The sequence below is a fragment of the Apium graveolens genome, chromosome 2, assembly GCF_009905375.1.
Source record: "Apium graveolens cultivar Ventura chromosome 2, ASM990537v1, whole genome shotgun sequence".
NCBI classification, from domain to species: Eukaryota; Viridiplantae; Streptophyta; class Magnoliopsida; order Apiales; family Apiaceae; genus Apium; species Apium graveolens.
The window spans coordinates 299,609,885-299,632,546 of NC_133648.1; the positions used below are offsets into that span (position 1 = coordinate 299,609,885).

General features: G+C 35.4%; 1 protein-coding gene across 1 annotated transcript; it reads left to right on the forward strand.

The window, feature by feature from the left end:
- The first annotated feature begins 12,645 nt into the window (after nucleotides 1-12,645).
- On the forward strand, nucleotides 12,646-16,754 carry LOC141702505 (PLASMODESMATA CALLOSE-BINDING PROTEIN 1-like). The gene is made up of 5 exons (XM_074506163.1): nucleotides 12,646-12,682; nucleotides 14,369-14,551; nucleotides 14,943-16,051; nucleotides 16,129-16,209; nucleotides 16,481-16,754. The coding sequence occupies exons 1-3, from the start codon at nucleotides 12,646-12,648 to the stop codon at nucleotides 15,026-15,028; spliced, it is 306 nt and encodes a 101-aa protein (XP_074362264.1). The 3' UTR covers nucleotides 15,029-16,051; nucleotides 16,129-16,209; nucleotides 16,481-16,754.
- The last annotated feature ends 5,908 nt before the right edge of the window (nucleotides 16,755-22,662 follow it).

Sequence of the window (22,662 nt, forward strand, 5' to 3'; positions counted from 1 at the left end):
TTAGGGTGAGATTTGACCTTGTCATTGTAATAAATTTTGAGGCCCAAGCCACCAGAAGCTAGTGCTAGGAGTATATTTCAGATTTTAGATGCTAGTTAGAAGTTTGTAGGTTGTTTGGTTAGGTGCACGAGTAAAAACGCTAAATCTGTCCAGCAGGGGACAGTTTGACTGTAACTTAGAAATGAGGAGTTTTGACCATGTCATGGGTAGGCCCTCACTAGGCCTTGGTTGGCCCTAGTTAGAGGGAGTGTCAGAGGTGTTTTTCCAGCCATATTTCATAGGAATTGAGTTAGAATCATGTGTCACAAGTTAGTGTAAGACATGAAACTTTTCTGTCAAGAAAACAGGGGAAGATGGACTTTAAGCTTAGGCCTAGGGAGGCCCAAGCTAGGTCTTTGAGTCACACCATGTTTGGGAGTAAACTTATGATCAGAAGAGTCTAGTGTAGAAGTTTGGGAGGTAAACTTGAGGTTTAAGGGTATCAATTGTACTCAAGAACCCATTGATGTCATCCTGAAATCACTATAATGAGCACATTCACTTAACATTTAGTTTTAGAGCACTTATGAGTGAGGCCTAGTTTAACCATCATAGTTATAAGATATTATGAGGTCAGTAGAGTGTAGGGCCTAGGTCAGGGTCAATAGGAACTTGATGGTTCAGGAAAGGCACTTCCAGTAATGAGGTCAATATTAGGAGTTTTGACTAGTTTAGCATAACTAAGTGACTTGAGTAAGTGGAGTGAGATCATCCAAGCTTAGTGATGCAAGATAATGTGTTGATATATTATTATGTACTTAAATGTGTTATTTGAGCATATGTGGCTATGTGAAATATTATGCTTATAAGGTAATTGTAAGCATGTATGTGTATATAGGCCTAAGTGCCAATGTGCTTAATTTCGGTTTTTATAATTAGGTTGAGTTGGTGAGAATATATTATAATGAGGTTATTATTTTTTTTTGTAGGCTCACGAGACAAGGATAAACTTGCCATTAAAGTCGAGTAAAGCTCCCATTTGTTCCCACCTACCAATCAAGTCAAGCCTTTCTCAAGGCAAATGTTTCAACCTACCTTTTTTGTTTATACTGCAAGTGTGTGCTAACCCAACTTTTATATATGATGCAAGTATTCTAATTCACTTTGATATACATATATACATGATTCAATTATTTTCAAATCTATCTTTCGTATTATATGCAAGTGCCATGAACCCTCAAGTATCTATTGCAAGTAGTTTAACTTTACTTGAAGATTGCTATGCAAGTAACTCAAAACTCATACCATGCTAATATACCAAAGTAATTGTGATGCTGAACCCTGTATAAGTTATACTCATTAACCTTATCTTAACATATAAAAGTCATTTATTCCTTAAATTTGTTCATGATTTCTTGATAACTCTATTCTTACCCCTAAACCATGATACCCTGTTATACTTTGAACTGATGCTTACCTTCTTTATATTTTTATACCTATGTCTTATTTGGAATCACTACATTGAACCTATTTTAACCTAGTTCTTTTATATTATTCAATAACCCTGTTAAACTTCATTACCAAATCCTTAAAAATCCTGTTTAATATTGTAATCTCCTTAAACATTAAATTGCTGATCTATCTAAAGCCCAACCCTATATAGTTACAACTAACAACTTTAGTTCTTGCACCCTGAGTTAATGTCATGAACTCAATGTAAACCTGATTATTTGGTTAATACCCTTATGTTTAGTGATCAGATTGTTAGTGTATACTGAAAATATTTATTTGAAGTATGTACATTTATTTCTGGCCAGTTTATTTGAGAATCATTTGAATGTTTACATGTTGTCTAATATTATATATTGTAAAACAATCTAGTATCAAATGGGATACATAATATTAGATTGTTAAATACGGTTATATAATATAATAAGGTTAACAACACAGGTGGTGTTGGACAATCCACTAGTATGGCTATAGTATTATTTAGATTAGTTTATATTGACTAATAAATAATACTAGTATACTTTGTGTATATTGAACATGATCAAATTTAGAATTGTTCCCTTAATACTGATTAAGAAGGAGAACTAAGATTCTATGTTATTATTAATGCTTAGGTTCTTAATCCGGAAATAGTAATTGACACGTGTATATTATTTACATGCTTTGATTTATATATGAAATAATTCTTTTGAATTATATCATTATATTTTGGGTGATAGAATTATAAACATGGTGGATATTATTTATTGAAGGAATCCATGTCCTGATAATATTCGGGTTAATGATGTCCCCTTGAAAGCTTAAAAAGATTTAATTATGTGAAACCCTGCAGGTGGAATTTATTCTGGCATAATTAAATAAAGGTTGGGTGGATGATCAAGGATAAAAGATATTAATTAAATAAATTATCAGTAATTTATTTAATTAATGGACATATGATATTTTAAACATGGGAAATTTAATAAGCAAATAATATTGGAACCGAATTAATTAAATTACGGTATTAGGAAAGGTAGTGCAAATATTAATTCTTTAGTGGATTGAATTAATATTTAATTACATTGGGCTAGGCTCAAGATGTAATTAGAAGGCCCAACCTAATTATCCATGGTCCCTATTGTAGCCTATATACATTCTTATTCTCTTCTTGCTTGGGATTGGGTGAAAACATATTGTAGCCACCAAGGAGCAAGAAGAGAGGATAACTTGAGAAGACGGAGGCCACACTTCGCTCAAGGGAATTTGGGAATACAATAGAAGAGCGTGGAATCAACCATTAACAAGGTAATCCTCTTTTCGTAATCTTTATCATAAAACATAGTAACACCCTAAGTCCGTGGTTCCCAACAATTGGTATCAAGAGCCTGGTAATGGGTTCTACGTTTTATGATATAATGTCCATGTCGTAATTATATATGCGTGTATATAGTGTTTTGCTTGTATTGTTTTTGATGCAGGTTGTTAATCCACTATTATGGCCATGTATATTTTAATTATGTGTTTGGATCCCACGTGGTTTAATCGTGGTTAATTTTTGTTTTGGTTTCCACGTGGTTTAATCGTGGTTGTAATTTACACGAGGGTTGATCGTGTTAGAATAGATTTTACAAAATTAGTTTTGTATTAGATCTATTTTTTTGTAATTGTTCCGGGTATTTTGTAATAGTTATATGCGATCGAAAATCAATTCCGGTAGTTTTTTGTTCCGCTGTGCGATTACAAGGGGCTGCTGTTGATGTTTGGATCGAACAAAATCAAAACAAAACTCACAGAAAAGCAACAGGCGCGCGCGTGCTGCGGCCGCTGCGGCAATTGGGGCTGCTGGGGCCGCTGCGGCAGCTGGGGCTGCTGGGGTCGCTGCGGCTGCTGGGGGCGTCGGGGCGCGCTTGGGGCAGATTTTTTTTTAGAGCTGGATTTTTTTTCAAGGGCCATAATAGTGGAAAATTTATTTAATTTTTTCCATTAAATTTTAATTATTGCTTTAATTTATTGATTATGTGTGTCGTTAATTATGTGTGTAATTATTTTAAAATTGCATGTTTAACTTAATTAGGACGACATGGATATAAAATTTATTTATTGCTTTAATTAAATGTTATATGTTGCTAAAATTATGTGTGTATTTTGAATGCATGATTAGACATAATTATAACAATATAGGGCCCCATTTAATTTTAAAATTCCTCAATTTTAATAAAAAAATTCTAAGTGGGAGAGGGAATTAATATGAAATTAAATCCCATGGTCTCCATTATTGGTTGTAGGTAATTTAACATAAAGACGAATATAAATTATATATACGTCACCCATCGTGGCATGTAATTTGTGGTGTCTAGAATGTTATAGAAATTACTAGAACAAACTTCTTAAATTAATAAATTTTGAAAGGAATAAATACGGATTTTCTTTATTTCTGATTTGGGGCGATTTTGTCAAAAACAGGTTCATCGAACTTGTAAGGCTGTGGGTTTTAAGCGAGACCGATGTGACTCCTCCACTACTTGGAAATCAAACCATTGATGAATATTAAATTGAAGTATTCTATTCAAGACAAAATTACGAATAATTGGAAGGTATACACGCCACCCATCGTGCCGTACCAAGTTCCATAGATTTCAAATAATTTAAGATTTGATGATGGTATACACTTAGCTATGAAAAATAATATAGTCCACCCTAACGTGGCATATTGTTTAGTAATAGGACCGAAGTAACATTTAAACAAAATTAGGTGGTATACATGTCACACATCGTGGCGTACCAGAAGCTTATGGTGTTTAGATGTTAGTGCATTAAATTTTAATAATTGTTAGAGGAATCAATAGATCTTAATAATTAATGCATCCTTATTTATGTGATGTTTTTATGCATGATTCTCAGGATAAAATGGGCTTTAATCCACTATTCACCATACTTAAGGATAACAAACTTACCAGACCTAACTATATTGAATGGAAACAAAATTTGGACATTGTGTTGACTGCTGAGGAGTACAAGTTTTGCACTTATGAACCCAAGCCTGAACAGCCTGCTGCTGATGCTCCTAAAGATGAGAAAGAGTATTATAAACGGTGGATTAAGGCTGATGAGATGTCGCGATGTTACATTCTGGCAGCAATGTCGGGTGTTTTGCAGCATCAACATCAGTCTATGGCCACTGCTTCGGATATGCTCTTTAACCTCAAGGAACTTTTTGGAGATCAGAATAGGGCTGCTAGGCAAGTAGCCATGAAGGCTTTAATGAACACTCAGATGGCTGAAGGCACACCTGTAAGGGATCATGTTCTCAAAATGATGTCGCATCTGAATGAGATAGAGATCCTTGGTGCTGAACTTGACAGGGAAACCCAGATTGACATTATCCTTATGAGCTTGTCCAAGAGTTTTGAGCAGTTTCGCTTGAATTACAATATGAACAAGAGGCAGTATAGTCTCGCGGAACTGCTGACAGAACTTCAGGCAGCTGAAGGATTATTTCGGCAGAGTGTTCAAGTGAATGTGGCTGAGAAAGGTTCTTTCTCTAAGCCGAAAGGTATTAAGAAGAAGAAAAAGGCTCAGACAAAGAAAGCTGTGAAGGCAGTGGGAGTTCAGGGTGGTGTGAAAAAGCCTAAGGGAAAGTGCTTCAGATGCAAACAGTCAGGTCACTGGAAACAGGATTGTCCTCTTCCTAAGAAGACAAACAATACTAGTATGTCTCTTTCTCTAGTTACAGAAACATTTATAGCGGCTATATCTACGAGCACTTGGTGTGTAGATACAGGAGCCACTGATCATGTTTGTAATTCTATGCAGGGGTTCCAACTATCCAGAATGCTTAGAGATGGTGAGATATACGTGTTCATGGGAGATGCTACGAAAGTAGCAGTAGTTGCAGTAGGAGTTATTCATTTATCTTTTGGTTCTGATAGGATTTTGGTTTTGAACAATTGTCTTTATGTACCTTCTTTTAGAAGGAATTTAATTTCAGTTTCTAAACTTGCTTTGGATGGTTATAATATTTGTTTGGATCGTAATGTTTCTATTATGATGAATAAACGAATTATATGTTCTGGTACATTGCAAGATAATTTGTATATAATTAATCCTAGTCAACCTGCACTGCAACTGCAATTTAGGGAATTGAACAACACATCTTCTAACTCTACTAAAAGAAAGGAACCTTCTAGTTTGAACCAAATATATCTTTGGCACTTGAGATTAGGTCATATTAACTTGAGGAGGATTCAAAGACTGGTAGTAGACGGGCCTTTAAGCTCATTGGCAGTGGAGCCATTTTCAGTTTGTGAGTCCTGCTTGGAAGGTAAAATGACTAATAGGCCTTTCAAGGCAAAGGGGAATAGAGCCAAACAAGTATTAGAATTGGTTCACTCTGATTTATACGGACCCATGAATATCCAAGCAAGAGGTGGTTATGAATATTTCGTCACTTTCATTGATGATTATTCTAGATATGGGTACGTTTATTTGTTGCGCCGTAAGTCTGAGTGCTTTGATAAGTTTAAAGAGTACAAAGCTAAAACGGAGAAGCGACTTAATAAAAGTATCAAGTCACTACGATCAGATCGTGGTGGCGAATACTTGCTTGGAGAATTTAGGGAATATTTATCAGAAAATGGGATAGAATCCCAGTTAACTGCACCAGGCACACCCCAGGAGAGTGGTGTAGCAGAGAGAAGGAACCAGACTCTTTTAGAGAGTGTTAGATCGATGATGAGTTATTCAGATTTACCCAAGTCATTTTGGGGACATGCCTTAGAGACAACAGCTTATCTTCTGAACTTAGTACCTTCTAAGTCGGTTCCTAAAACCCCCTTAGAATTGTGGACTGGGGATAAACCGAGTCTAAGACATATTCGAATATGGGGTTGTCCAGCACATGTGCTGAACAAGAACGCGACTAAGTTAGAATCTCGTACAGAAGTAAAGTTGTTTGTAGGCTACCCCATGGGAATGAAAGGATATTTATTTTATAGTCCGAAGAATCGGGATGTCATTGTTAGCACCAATGCAAGATTCTTGGAGGAGGACTATATAATGAATCACAAACCCATGAGTAGTGTCATTTTAGAGGAACTAGTGGGAGGGACAAATAATACCCATGAAGCTGTAGTACAAGTAGAACAACCACAACATAATGTACAACCTGTCACTAATACCGCACCAGTGCCTCGTCGTAGTGGGAGGGTTGTTCAACATCCTGATAGATTCATGTTTTTTGGAGAGTCTTCAGACTTGGTCCCTGGTGAACATGATGATGATCCCCGTACATACGAAGAGGCAGTACAAGACAAAGATGCAGATCTTTGGCAAAAGGCGATGGAATCTGAGATAGAATCAATGTATTCTAATCAGGTCTGGGAGCTCGTGGAACCACCCAAAGGTATAAAACCTATTGGATGTAAGTGGATCTACAAGAAAAAGAGGGGATTAGATAAAAAGGTGAAAGCCTGGAAAGCAAGACTTGTTGCGAAAGGGTATACTCAGAAAGAAGGTATCGATTATGAGGAAACCTTTTCACCGGTAGTCATGCTTAAGTCAATCTGTATTCTTTTATCTATAGCAGCTCATCTCGATTATGAGATTTGGCAAATGGATGTCAAGACAGCTTTTCTTAATGGAAGTCTTGAAGAAACCATCTATATGCAGCAACCAAAAGGATTCATTAAGGAAGGCCAAGAGCATCTGGTATGTAAGCTTAAGAGGTCTATTTATGGACTTAAACAAGCTTCTAGAGACTGGAATATTCGTTTTGATCAGGCAGTCCAGTCATATGGATTTGATCAAAGTCCAAGCGAATCGTGCGTGTATAAGAGAAGTGAAGGTAATGCAGTGGTTTTTCTAGTACTATATGTAGATGATATTTTACTCATTAGAAATAATGTTGAAATGTTGTCATCAGTAAAGGCATGGTTGTTCAAACAATTTGACATGAAGGACTTAGGTGAAGCGGCATACATCCTTGGGATCAAAGTTATAAGGGATCGCAAGAAAAGGATGTTGGCTTTATCTCAAGAGCCCTACATTGATGAAGTATTAGCTCGTTTTAACATGCAGAACTCCAAGAAAGGTTTTTTACCTTTTAAGCATGGAGTTGCTCTATCTAAGAAGCAGTGTCCTTCGACACCTAAGGATATAAAGAGCATGAAAGCAGTTCCTTATGCTTCAGCATGTGGAAGCTTAATGTATGCTATGTTATGTACGAGGCCTGACATCTGCTTTGCTGTAGGCATGGTTAGTAGATATCAGTCGAACCCAGGTCAGGAACATTGGAGTGCAGTAAAAACTATACTCAAGTACCTGAGAAGGACTAAGGAGTATATGTTAATTTACAAGGCCTCAGATCTATTTCCTTTGGGATATACTGATTCAGATTTCCAATCAGATAGGGATAAGAGGAAATCAAACTCGGGATATGTTTTTACTTTGGGAGGTGGAGCCGTTATATGAAGGAGTGTAAAGCAGAAATACATTGCAGACTCCACCATGGAGGCCGAGTACGTGGCGGCCTCTGAGGCTGCCAAGGAGGCTGTATGGTTCAGGAACTTCCTTTTGGACTTAGATGTGGTACCTAATTTGCCTAGGAGCTTGACGGTGTATTATGATAACACTGGTGCTGTGGAAAATTCAAAGGAACCGCGAGACCACAAAGCAGCTAAACATATTGAACGTAAGTGTCATCTCATACGAGGAATCGTAAAGCGAGGGGATATAATTGTGGCTCACATATCATCAGAAGACAACCGAGCAGATCCTTTCACAAAGAGCATGCCAACCAAGGTTTTTGACAAGCATGTGGAAGTGATAGGAGTCAGATGGATGGACACATAGATTTTTATGTAATAGTGGATTAAATAAACTCTGATGTACACATAGAATATTTTGAGTATAAGTGGGAGACTGTTAGTGTATACTGAAAATATTTATTTGAAGTATGTACATTTATTTCTGGCTAGTTTATTTGAGAATCATTTGAATGTTTACATGTTGTCTAATATTATATATTGTGAAACAATCTAGTATCAAATGGGATACAGAATATTAGATTGTTAAATACGGTTATATAATATAATAAGGTTCACAGCACAGGTGGTGTTGGACAATCCACTGGTATGGCTGTAGTATTATTTAGATTAGTTTATATTGACTAATAAATAATACTAGTATACTTTGTGTATATTGAACATGATCAAATTTAGAATTGTTCCCTTAATACTGATTAAGAAGGAGAACTAAGATTCTATGTTATTATTATTGCTTAGGTTCTTAATCCGGAAATAGTAATTGACACGTGTATATTATTTACATGCTTTGATTTATATATGAAATAATTCTTTTGAATTATATCATTATATTTTGGGTGATGGAATTATATACATGGTGGATATTATTTATTGAAGGAATCCATGTCCTGATAATATTCGGGTTAATGATGTCCCCTTGAAAGCTCAAAAAGATTTAATTATGTGAAACCCTGCAGGTGGAATTTATTCTGGCATAATTAAATAAAGGTTGAGTGGATGATCAAGGATAAAAGATATTAATTAAATAAATTATCATTAATTTATTTAATTAATGGACATATGATATTTTAAACATGGGGAATTTAATAAGCAAATAATATTGGAACCGAATTAATTAAATTACGGTATTAGGAAAGGTAGTGCAAATATTAATTCTTTAGTGGATTGAATTAATATTTAATTACATTGGGCTAGGCTCAAGATGTAATTAGAAGGCCCAACCTAATTATCCATGGTCCCTATTGTAGCTTATATATATTCTTATTCTCTTCTTGCTTGGGATTGGGTGAAAACATATTGTAGCCACCAAGGAGCAAGAAGAGAGGATAACTTGAGAAGACGGAGGGCACACTTCGCTCAAGGGAATTTGGGAATACAATAGAAGATCGTGGAATCAACCATTAACAAGGTAATCCTCTTTTCGTAATCTTTATCGTAAAACGTAGTAACACCCTAAGTCCGTGGTTCCCAACACAGATCCCTTGTGAATAGAAACTTTACAATCCCATTTGATAAGATATCAGTCTAGTTGATCACGGCCTTAAAATTTATTGAACCTATTCCATGTGCCTCGAAGTTGATCTAGAACCCTTGATAAAGATGTTCACTATTTTAGAATTTAACTGTCACTTGGCATCAGTTATTAAAATAAAAAGTTAAAAAGTGGATTTTTAGTCCCAAAGGGGGACAAATGTTTTCTTTAAATAGTAGATTTGGGCTGAGACGCAAGTCCTTTTCACTCTTAATTTACAAGCTTAAAAGTTGCCTAGGGATCCCATTAATGTTCTAAAACCCAGCGAGGTTCGGGATTACTTCGCGGCTGATCACAGGTTGTAATCCATAGCGTCATAAAATGGTTTTTGATAAAAAAAATGATTTTTAATTATTTTGCTACAAATAAATGACGCCATCACCCTGAAAGTTTATCTCATGTTACTATGTTGTTGAATCATTCACTTTCATTGTTATTCTTTCATTCTTGTTTATGTATTATATAAAACTTGTTGAGCATTTGGCTCACTACTTGTTTTTACCCTGATATTTCAGCTAGCAGATATGGTTAAATTCAAGCAAACCGGCCGTAAGACTTGTGATGTCGATTCGTATGTTCGAGCTCAGGTAGTATAATGATCGTTTTGTGTGAGGACTCGATATTGAAATCAGGTTGTAATAGTAATAGTGTTGGGCTGTTCCAAACCCTAAACTGTGAAGATCTTGGTTTCAGATGTATTTATTTCCTTTTGATAACTATTATGATTATTCGTATAGTTTCTTTTGTTAAATATGGGGTGTGTCAAGTTTAGTATCAGAGCCACGGTTTAGAGTCCCTGGACAGCCCAAATAGGTTATATGATATATACATAGGTTATAGAATATTATGTGAGAGTGTGAGTATAGGTTAAACGAATCCATCGTTAATAATCCTCTTCTATTTATGAAATGTTTGACAACAAAGGGCGCATTCCTCATCATCCTCTGAACCGTCTGACACAATTTATTTTTCCGTGTATGCCGAGTTGAGGCGTGAGTTCGATAGGCTTCAGGGCAAGTACGATCGATTGTTAGAGCGATTGAAGAACGTGTATCCGGACAGCCAAAGTTTTGGAGGAAAGCCTAAGGAGCAGATGACTGCGAGGCTTGCGACTTTGGTTCAGTACGTTAACACTAAGCTTGATGAGATGCCACCGCACCGAGACCGTACCATCCAGTATACTATCCAGATGATTGCGAATGAGCTACAGTGTATTGTGAAGAAGCTTCATGAGGAGGAGACTACCAAACCCCGTCTTGATGAAGTGGAGCCTTAGTTCTTTCCATTATCTACTTTTCATGTTGTTGTGTTGTTGGACTTTATAGAATACCCTGTTGTTTTCCTTTAATTAAGCATGTTATCCCTAGATTCAGACTCTATTTTGATCTTGATGTACCTTGACCTTGATTTCGATAATTATGTACTATCATTCTATTTGCTTTCAATTGTTCTTACGCCTTTATATGCATCACCCTTATTGTTTAATTTGAAACCCGATCATATATGTGAATATAATGATTTGTGACACTCTAACCTTGAATTATTTGTATTGTTCATACCTTTTTTTATATAACTTTTATTTCAGAATCATGCCACCGAAAAGGAAGAACCCAGCAACAACTTCTAACACAGATCCTAATATTCTTCGGTTGCTGGAAACCTTACAATATCAAACAAATGTTACAGCTCAACAACAAATAACTCTTCAACAATAATTTGAAAACCAAGATAACCGTGAACCACACCAACCACCTGATCCACCAGTATCACCTCGACAAGTTGTCACTTTCAAAGCTTTTCAGAATGTGAATCCACCTGTATTTCATGATACCACTGATCCAGTAATAGCTAATACATGGATTAAGGAAATGGAAAGAGCTTTTGAATTGGTTCAGCTAGGAGAAGATCAGAAGACGCCTTATGCTACTTATTTTTTGAAAGGTGAAGTCATCTATTGGTGGGATTCAGTGAAAGCTATGGAGGAAAATCAGCCGGTTTCTTGGGAAAGGTTTAAGAGGTTATTTCTGGAAAAGTATTACCCTAAGTACATGCAGAATCAGATGGAGCTTAAATTTCTTAAATTGAAGCAAGGAAGTATGTCTGTATTGGAATACGAGAAGAATTTTACAGAGCTGTCAAGGTTTGTGATGAAGTATGTGAACACTGATGAGGAGAAAACAAAGAGATTCTAACAAGGATTAGAGCCTTGGATCAGAGATAGAGTGGCTATATTTGAGATTGATATTTATGTTGGAGTAGTACAGAAAGCTGCACTGATTGAGAGTGATGGGATGCAGTCAAGAAAAGAAAAGGATAACAAGAAGAGAAAGGTTCCATTTCATGGAGAGAAGTCTGAAGCTGGAAGCTCATAAGAATCGAGGGTGAAAAGGATTGGATTCCACAAAGGTGGAAATTTTCAAAAGAAGGGAAATTTGAATAAGAGACAAGATCTTAAGGGGAACAACTAGTCAAGCCAAGGACAAGTTGGAGAAAATAGATTTCAGAGATCAGAGTGCAAGCATTGTGGAAAAAGACACCCAGGAGTGTGTAATAAGCTGAACATGACATGCTATAGATGCAACCAGAAGGGACACTTGGCTAATGGGTGTAAGGTACCGAAGCCGGGAGTTACATGCTATAAATGTGGAAAGACTGGACATATAGCTAGGGAATGCAAGTCAACTGGACTAGTCAAGACTTTGATGAATGTGGCAAGTACTAGTGCAAACATGCCAACTGAAGTATTGGCATTACCTCCACCATCTACAACAACTCCACAAGCAACAACAAGGAAATTTGATTTAAAGATGAAGGACGCTGTTCAGAATTCTGAGGTGATAGCAGGTAAACTTTTAATGAATAATGTTGAAGCTAAGGTATTAATTGATTCTGGAGCTACGAGATCGTTTATATCAGAAACTTTTGTTGATAAAATTCAATGTGATAAAATGACTTTGAACGAGGTAATAAATGTAGTAATTGCGAATCAAGAGAAGATTCCTGTGAGTCAATTCTGTCCTCAAGTGTGAGATTGATATTTTGGGACATAAATTTTCAGCAGACTTGATACTTTTTAAGTTAGGGGAGTTTGATATAATCTTAGGCATGGATTGCTTAGGAGAGAATAATGCTCAGATAAATTGTAAATCTAAGAAAGTGTATTTAAAGATGGAGAATGGAGAAAAAGTGGTATTTAAGGGTCAAAGGCAAGAACGACTGTTTCTTACAATCGTCCAGGCTAAGAAATATGTTAGGAAAGGTTGCGAATCGTTCATAGCCTATGTAGTAGATTCAGAAAGAGAGAACCCTAACATAGAAGATATTTCTGTAGTCAACGAATTTCCAGATGTGTTTCCAGAGGAACTACCAGGTTTACCGCCAGATCGACAAATTGAGTTTGAGATAAACATTGCTCCAGGAACGGAACCAGTTTCGAAGGCACCTTATAGGATGGCACCAGCAGAAATGAAAGAGTTGGCGAACCAGCTACAAGAATTGTTGGACAAAGGAGTGATATGGCCAAGTACGTCGCCATAGGGAGCACCCGTTCTATTTGTAAAGAAGAAAGATGGAAGCATGAGGTTTTATATAGACTATCGGGAGTTGAATTAGATGACGATTAAGAACCGTTACCCGCTACCAAGGATAGATGATTTATTTGATCAGCTGAAAGGAGTTAAGTGCTTTTTTAAAATTGATTTAAGATCAGGATACCATCAATTGAAAATCAAAGCAGACGATATCCCGAAGACAGCATTCAGGACAAGACACTACGCCATAAGTGGGCTACTGTAATGCAAGTGTTACACGTAGTGTTACATTAGCTAAGAAATTTTTGTCTAATTTAGTGTTACAATAGTTAGAAAGCTAGTGTTGCAGTCAAATGATGGTGTTGCACGACATGTAACACCAGCACCTGGTGTTATATTAGAATTTTTTTTCTTTAGAAATATTAAAATGAAAATACTATCATAAATAAGTATTAATATTTTATTCTAATTTAATATTAAATGAAAAATATAATAATATAATATAAATTTTTTATTTAATATATATAAATACTTTAGAATATTTTCGTTTCAAATATCATACATAATAGTTTTAATAGTTAAGTAGATAATTTATATAAAAAAATTAAAATTATACATATTATTATAAAATATTGGGCAGTAATTTCCCCCCAAAATGAAATTTTTACTTTATTGTACTTCTTTCTCAGCCGCTCTCTTCACCTTCCCTCCATCCTCTATCCCTCTCTCTCTCACAACCAAAATCAAAGAACAAATATCTTGTAATCTGAGATGAACAAGTATGGCTCCGATTTAAAGAAAAATACTAACTTTTAATTGTTTATTTTGAGTTTCGTTCTGATTAATTGCAGATTTTGGTTTGACCAATTGGAGTTTAAGACTTGCGGGTGGTTAGGGCTTCAAAATTGGGGGTTCTTTGTTTTACACAACACACAACTGCCCTCTTTTACACTATCTTGCAGGAATGAGCTACAAGATATGCAAATTTAGGTTGGGTTTTTTTTGCATTTAGTGAAATTGTGACAAAAAGATTGGATTTTTATGAGGTTTTTGTAATTTTATTGAATTTTCTTGACTGACGGAAGCTACTGCATATGCAAATTTGAGTTGGGGTTTTGCATTTAGTGAAATTATGAAAAAAGACTGAATTTTTTTTGAGGTTTTTGTATATTTCTTGAATTTTCCTGATTGATGAAGCTATTTATTGTATATTCAAATTTGAGTTGGGGTTTTTTGCATTTAGTAGAATTATGAAAAAAGTTTGAATTTTGATGAGATTTTTGTGGTTTTTTTGATAGATGGAGCTACATATTGTGTATGCAAAGATGGGTTGAGTGACTCAGTGTGGCAGATAGATATCGATTATACTTGTGGAGCTGGAGCTGATTGTTCAGCAATTAGTCAAGGTGGTTCTTGTTTTAATCCCAATACATTGAAAGATCACTGTAATTATGTTGTTAATAGTTTTTTTCAGAAGAAAGGTCAAGCTCCTAAACCTGTGATTTATGAGGCACTGCAACTCCTACTATTAATCCACCAAGTGAGTTTTCTATGTCTTTTTTCTAGTTTTGATATGTATTGAGATTGTGAGTATATTTCGGCTTTCTTGTTAATTTTAGTGTACAGCTCTTGCTACTACTGGATGTGTTTTTCTTCAAGTGGCAGGTATGTGAATTTTCATTTCCATTCTTTGTGTCATATCAATATATTGTTTTTCATCTTTGAATTTAATGTGTTCAATGTTAGATATAGATTATTCTTATGGAGCCGGAGCTGATTGTTCAGCTATTAGTCAAAGTGGTTATAGTTTTAATCCCAATACATTGAAAGATCACTGTAATTATGTTGTTAATAGTTTTTTTCAGAAGAAAGGTCAAGCTCCTGGAACCTGTGATTTCTCAGGCACTGCAACTCCTACTTCTAATCCACCAGATGAGTTTTCCATGTCTTGTTTCTAGTTTTGATATGTAAATTTACATCCTTTTTCGAGATTGTGAGCATATTTCTGTTTTTCTTGTTAATTTTTGTGTACAGCTCTTGCTACTACATGATGTGTTTTTCCTTCAGGTGGCAGATATGTGGATTTTCATTTCCATTCTTTGTGTCATATCAAGATCTTGTTTTTTTAGCTTTGAATTTAATGTGTTCAATGTTAGATATAGACTGTTTGTACTACAGTGTGGAAATGATTTTGAATGCCATATATGAGTCCGTCCTTATCTTTTTGAACTTTCTTATGTTTGGAATTGTACAAAGATTCTTGATTATGAAGGTCTGAAAGAGAAGGGATTGTTTGGTATGCACCTTTAAAAATAAAGTTTCATATTCCTCAATCTGATTCCCCCTTTTTTGACTATTTGGTATTAATATCCCCTGCATTCACATTAAAAATCTCCTTGTACTCACCTAAGTTACGTTAGTACGTACTTAGGAGAATTAAGTCCAAATTTTAAAGTATAGATCAGATGCAGTTTGATTCTATCTATAGCTATTTGTGGCCATTTTCAAACTATGTGTTGGAGGACAAATTTTCTTCTAGCACCAAAAATCAATTTTGGTTTTATAGACATAACAATAGCTGTAAGTATTTTAGCGCTAGCATTGGGCATGCTTTAATAAGAATGAGACACCAAACAATATTTGCTATATGTAAATTGTTGATTTTTAAGATACATCCATGTGCCAAGATTCTTTTCTGCGCCCTTCACTTAATTCGTTCTATTTTTTTATTATTTGTTTTTTTAAACTGTTATATGGTCTAGAAATATTTTATTTCAAATTGTAAATGATTTTATGGTTCGGATGGTTGACATCAGACTGCTGCACTGGAAGAACCAAAAAATGAATCTGCCGAGGAGGTTGACGCTGAGGATGAATCAAACACAGGTGAGACTAAGCCAGAGGTAGCAGAGCTTGATTCCAAAAGTGATGGTTTTGGTGAGAAACCTGATATAAATGATGCTCTAGAGAAAGAGAATAAGGTGATTGCTACTCTTGTCTATTTCCTCTGTTATATTTTATGTGATTGGACCACCCAATGAATCTTGCTCCTGTTCAGAACCAACTTTCTTACCGCTGCTGAATATCACATTCTCCAATCACATTTTTGTTTCATTTTGGAACATGTACTAGGCTTATGGTAAGTTGTTACTTGCTGTTGGAAATTGAAGTTTAGCTTATGGTAAGGAGATTTTAAATATTCCAATAATTTTAAACTGCAACTACCAACTAGTATTAATAGTATGTTATGATTGAAAATGATAGTAGCCCAATTTATATAATTCTTTTATTCTTTTGCATTTACTTTAATATTATTCTCCACTTGGTCGAGAACTGTGTAATCTCCTAGTGTCCGTAAGTTTTGATACGAGATGTATATATTTGTTTTAATCGTTTATCCCATCTTGTAGGTACCTCAAAAATCGCACCTCTTAGGGATTACTCTTTATCCAATTCAAGTGATAACACCAGTGTCACTCAAGGCGACCAACTTCTTAGATATTGTATATTGTTTTATATTGGTACATCGCTCAAAGTTATGGTTGTCAATGTACTTGTAGTAATCTATCATTTACACTTAAGTTTAGAGATGAGACTATTATGTATTGATTTTTTGATGTTACGTTGCTGTTGGGAATGTTGTTTAAAAATAACATGTATTTTAAAATATTTAAATTTGTCTATCGTACTGTATTGTATGTTTAAAAATAGTATTACATTATAAATGCTAGTATTGCTTAATTCCAAAAAAATCGTGTTACAATAGATAAAATATATTGTTACAATATGTTATATGGGCCCACGGGTGGATCCCACTTATGCAATCTTGATCAAACTATTGTATCACTCATTTTGTGTTACATTTGGGCCTGGTAGTGTTACAGTAGGTGCCTATCGTAACGTTTTCCTCTCTGTTACAATAGATCAGTAAAGTGTTACAATATGGTGTTTATTGTAATGCTAGTATACGTAACGCCCCCTGGTGTTACAATAGACCTATTATAACGCTTTTGGGGCTTATTGTAACACCATTTAGACATTACAATAGCCCACTTATGGCGTAGTGAGATACGGACATTATGAATTCTTCGTGATGCCTTTTGGGTTGACTAATGCCCCTGCAGCATTTATGGATCTGATGAATCGGGTATTTAAAAAGTATTTGGATAAGTTTGTAGTGGTATTCATTGATGATATTCTTATAAATTCAAAGTCAGAACAAGAACATATGCAGCATCTATGGATAACATTGGAGATACTCCGATAAAAGAAGTTATATGCCAAGTTTTCTAAATGTGAGTTCTAGTTAAAGGAAGTTCAATTTTTGGGACGTTATTGGAAGTGAAGGAGTTAAAGTGGATTCGGCAAAAATTGAAGCAATTATGAGTTGAGAGAGACCAAAGACACCTATGGAAGTGCGAAGTTTTCTAGGATTGGCAGGATATTATAGAAGATTTGTTAAAGATTTCTCAAAAATCGCCATGCCATTGACTAAGTTGACTAGGAAGAATCAGAAATTTGAATGGAATGCAGAATGTGAAGATAGTTTTAAAGAATTAAAACAGAGGTTGGTTACAGCTCCGGTGTTAGTATTACCAGACAATCAAGGAGACTTTGTGATTTTCAGTGATGCTTCACATAAAGGTTTGGGTTGTGTGCTAATGCAACACAACAAGGTGATTGTGTATGCATCAAGACAGCTAAAATTACATGAATTGAAGTATCCTACACATGACTTGGAATTAGCAGCTATAGTAATTGCACTTAAGATTTGGAGACATCGCATTTACGGAGAAAGGTGTGAGATTTACACGGATCACAAAAGTTTAAAGTATATTTTCACTCAGAAGGAGCTCAACATGAGGCAAAGGAGATGGTTGGAGTTGATTAAGGACTATGATTGCTCGATAAATTATCATCCGGGAAAGGCGAATGTGGTAGCTGATACTTTGAGTAGGAAAGAGAGGTTGAATATGGTAGCAATACCAAAGGAATTATCTGAAGAAATTAAGAGATTTGAATTAGAACTTTGTGTTTGCGGAAAAGTTGAAGAGATTTATCATACTATGACTTTTCAACCAATATTGTTGGAAAACATAAAGAAATGTCAGGAAGAAGTGATGAAATAGGAGAATAATCAACTGACCGGAGAAGAGATTTGTACTAAAAGGGATGAGCAAGGTATACTAAGGTTTTCATCAAGAATTTGGATTCCTCATGTGACTGAATTGAAGAATGAGATATTGCAAGAAGCTCACAATTCTAGATTTTCAATCCATCCGGGAAGCACCAAGATGTACCAGGACTTGAAGCAGAACTTTTGGTGGCCAAATATGAAGCGAGAAGTCGCATAATGGGTTGTGAAGTGTTATACTCGTCAGAAAGTGAAGGCCGAACATCACAAACCAAGAGGATTAATTCAGCCCTTAAAGCTTCCAGAATGGAAGTGGGAAAACATTGCCATGGACTTTATAGTAGGATTACCACAAACGAAATCCGGACATGCCGCTATATGGGTTATAGTTGATCGCCTTACGAAGTCAAAACATTTTCTTCCAATTAATGAGAAGTCTTCATTGGACAGATTAGTCCATCTGTATGTGCGTGAAATTCTATTACGACATGGCGTGCCTGTATCGATAGTTTCGGATATAAATCCACGATTTAACTCGAGATTCTGGAAGCAATTTCAAGAAAGTCTTGGCACAAAGTTAAACATGAGTACGACGTATCATCCGCAGACTGATGGTCAAAGCGAAATGATAATTCAAACAATTGAAGACATGTTACGTAGTTGTGCGATTGATGTTACGGGAAGTTGGGATGACCAATTGCCATTGGTTGAATTATCCTATAACAACAGCTATCACTCCAGTATTGGCATGTCACCATATGAAGCTTTATACGGACGGAAGTGCAGATCACCAACCAGCTGGGATGAAGTGGGAGAAGGAAAGATTCTAGGCCCGGAACTGGTACAACAAATGCATGAGGCAGTCAAATTGATTCAGAAGAGATTACTTGCTTCTCAAGATAGGCAAAGAAAGTATGCGGACCCGGTACATAAGGATATCAGATTCCAAGTAGGTGAAGCCGTATTGCTGAAGGTATCACCATGGAAAGGATTGTCTAGATTTGGCAAGAAAGGGAAGTTAGCGCCTAGATATATTGGTCCTTTTGAAATTCTGAGTCAAGTAGGGAAGGTGGCCTATGAATTAGCTTTGCCGCCTCAGTATCAACATGTGTAATGTGTTTCATGTGTCATTGCTTAAGGAGTATAATCCTGATGTCAACTATGTGATAGAGTATGAACCTATAGAGATTCAGGCAGACCGGTCATTTGTGGAGCAACCTGTCAAAAACTCGACTGGCAAGAAAAGAGTCTTAGAAACAAGTTGGTCAAGTTGGTAAGAGTACTTTGGATAAATCACAAGGTTAAAGAGTCAACGTGGGAACTAGAGTCAGATATACGTAGCCGGTATCCTCACTTATTCTCCTAGATACTGAGGACATAATCCTTTAAGGGGGAGAGGATGTTACGACCGGTATTTCTAAATCTTATCTATAATTGTGTGTTTATAATTGAGATTTAAATTATGTGGAATTATAATTGTGAGTGATCTATATGTTGAGTGCCTATAAACTAATTGTTTAATGTATTAGTTTATATAAAAAATTTTGAAAGGAAAATCTTATTATTTAGTATTTTTAAATGATAATCAAAAGTATTTCATTCTATATGAAAAATCGATTTTTTAAAAATATTTAAACAAAAAATTTCAAATTATATATCATTGAATTTCTAAAATCATAAGCTATTTTAGGATTTATATTTTGTGATTTATGGAAGTATATTTATATTTATAGAAATTGTTTTATATTGATTAGTTAATTTTAATTTGCAATTTACTTAGTTGCCCATGCATGCATTTTACTCCCAACACAAGATAAGGGCAAATTTGGAAATTCCAACCCCACTAACTCATTTTTTTATAAGCAAATGACCCAAATAGCCTTGCATGCAAATTTGCCAAGTTAATAATGGAAGGATAAGCTTGTCATTTCATCATCCACTAACTAAAATAGCATAAATAAAATCCAATTTTTGACTTACTTCCACACTCTTCCTACCACCAACACATCACTCCAAGTTTTCTCTCTCTTCCACCCTCCTATCTCTCTCTCTCTCGGCTGCCCTAGCACCACCACCATACCCCCACTTTTCCTCCATCAATTCCATTGTTTTACTAAGTAAATACACTCCCCACCTCAAGACAAACACCTACATATAGTTGTTTTCATAAGCCGATTAATGTTTCTACTTGCATCATAGTTTTAACTAGAACTCAAAGTATAATCTTGATTCTTATGGATCTAAGGTTTTATTATTGAGGGAACTACAAGGAATGGTCAAATGCTAAGTCATGAGAGTGAAAATCTTTATATGGTCATTTGCCTTCCATTTCATTCGGCCATGACCATAAGGGAGCTGGATGAATGGTTCTTAATGGTGACTTGGTTGTATTTTACTTGTTAAATGCTTGTTACTTGAAATCTAGAAGAAACATTTTGTATGAGTCATTGCATGTTAACTTATGAACTTGAATAGTAAGGTTTCATTAATGCATGTTAGTTTTATCGCTGGATTTTGCTACTATAAAGGTTGTCATGATTTTATATAGTTGAAACTACACATTTATGTGTTAACTTTGGTTTATTCGAATTATAATGCTTGTGATGAGTTAGTATTTCGTTATTTGATTTGATATGATGAGTGCAATGGATATATTTGATGAACTAATGAGGTTTTATGCATTTATCTTTCGAATTTTTGAGTAATTATCAAGGTTATATTCCAAAGTTTGACATGAATTACTAAGGGTTGTGTTTTGGTATTTCATGGTTATAATGCACCTAGGTAAGGATGATCTCCACTGATTGAGAGTGTGTTTAGGATTATTAGTTCAGTAGTAACCTTGGTCTATGATTAGGATTGGTTGTGGTTGATGGTTGGTTTAGTTGGTCAATGAAAATCATGGTGGTAGGGAGTATCTAAATTCTGCAGATTTTCAGTTTGGTAACATGTGGTTTAGGGTGAGATTTGACCTTGTCATTGTAATGCATTTTTAAGCCCAAGCCACCGGAAGCTAGTTCTAGGAGTATATTTCAGATTTTAGATGATAGTTAGAAGTTTTTAGGTTGTTTGGTTAGGTGCACGAGTGAAAACGCTAAATCTATCCAGCAAGGGACGGTATGACTGCAACTTAGAAATGAGGAGTTTTAACCATGTCATGGGTAGGTCCTCACTAGGACTTTGTTGGCCCTAGTTAGAGGGAGTGTTAGAGGTGTTTTTCCAGCCATAGTTCATAGGAATTGAGTTAGAATAATGTGTCACAAGTTAGTGCAAGACATGACACTTTTCTGTCTAGAAAACAGGGGAACCGTGGACTTTAAGCTTAGGCCTAGGGAAGCCCAAGATAGGCCTTTGAGTCATACCAAGTTTGGGAGTTACCTTATGATCAGAAGAGTCTAGTGTAGAAGTTTGGGAGGTAACTTGAGGTGTAAGGGTGTCAACTGTACTCAAGAACCCATTTATGTCATCCTGAAATCACTATAATGAGCACATTCACTTAACATTTAGTTTTAGAGCACTTATGAGTGAGACCTAGGTTGACCATCATAGTTTTAAGATAGTATGAGGTCAGTAGAGTGTAGGCCTAGGTCAGGGTCAAAAGGAACTTGATGGTTTAGGAAAGGCACTTCGAGTAATGAGGTCAATATTAGGAGTTTTGACTAGTTTAACATAACTAAGTGACTTGAGTAAGTGGAGTGAGATCATCCAAGCTTAGTGATGCAAGATAATGTGTTGATATATTATTATGTACTTAAATGTGTAATGTGAGCATATGTGGCTATGTGAACTATTATGCTTATAAGGTAATTGTAAGCATGTATGTGTATATAGGCCTAAGTGCCAATGAGGTTATTATTATTTTTTGTGTAGGCTCGCGAGACGAGGGTAAACTTGCCATTAAAGTCGAGTAAAGCTCCCAGTTGCTCCCACCTGCCAGTCAAGTCAAGCCTTTCTCAAGGCAAGTATTTCAACCTACCTTTTTTTGTTTACACTGCAAGTGTGTGCTAACCCAGCTTTTATATAGATGCATGTATTCTAATTCATTTTGATATACATATATACATGATCCAAGTGTTTTCAAATTTATCTTTCGTATTATATGCAAGTGCCATGAACCCTCAAGTATCTATTGCAAGTAGTTTAACTTTACTTGAAAATTGCTATGCAAGTAACTCAAAACTCATACCGTGCTAATATACCAAAGTAATTGTGATGCTGAAACCTGTATAAGTTATACTCAGTAACCTTATCTTAACACATAAAAGTCAGTTATTCCTTAAAGTTGTTCATGATTGCTTGTAACTCTATTCTTACCCCTAAACCATGATACCCTGTTATACTTTGAACTGATGCTTACCTTCTTTATATTTTTATACCTATGTCTTATCTGGAATCACTACATTGGACTAATTTTGACCTAGTTTTTTTATACTATTCAATAACCCTGTTAAACTTCAT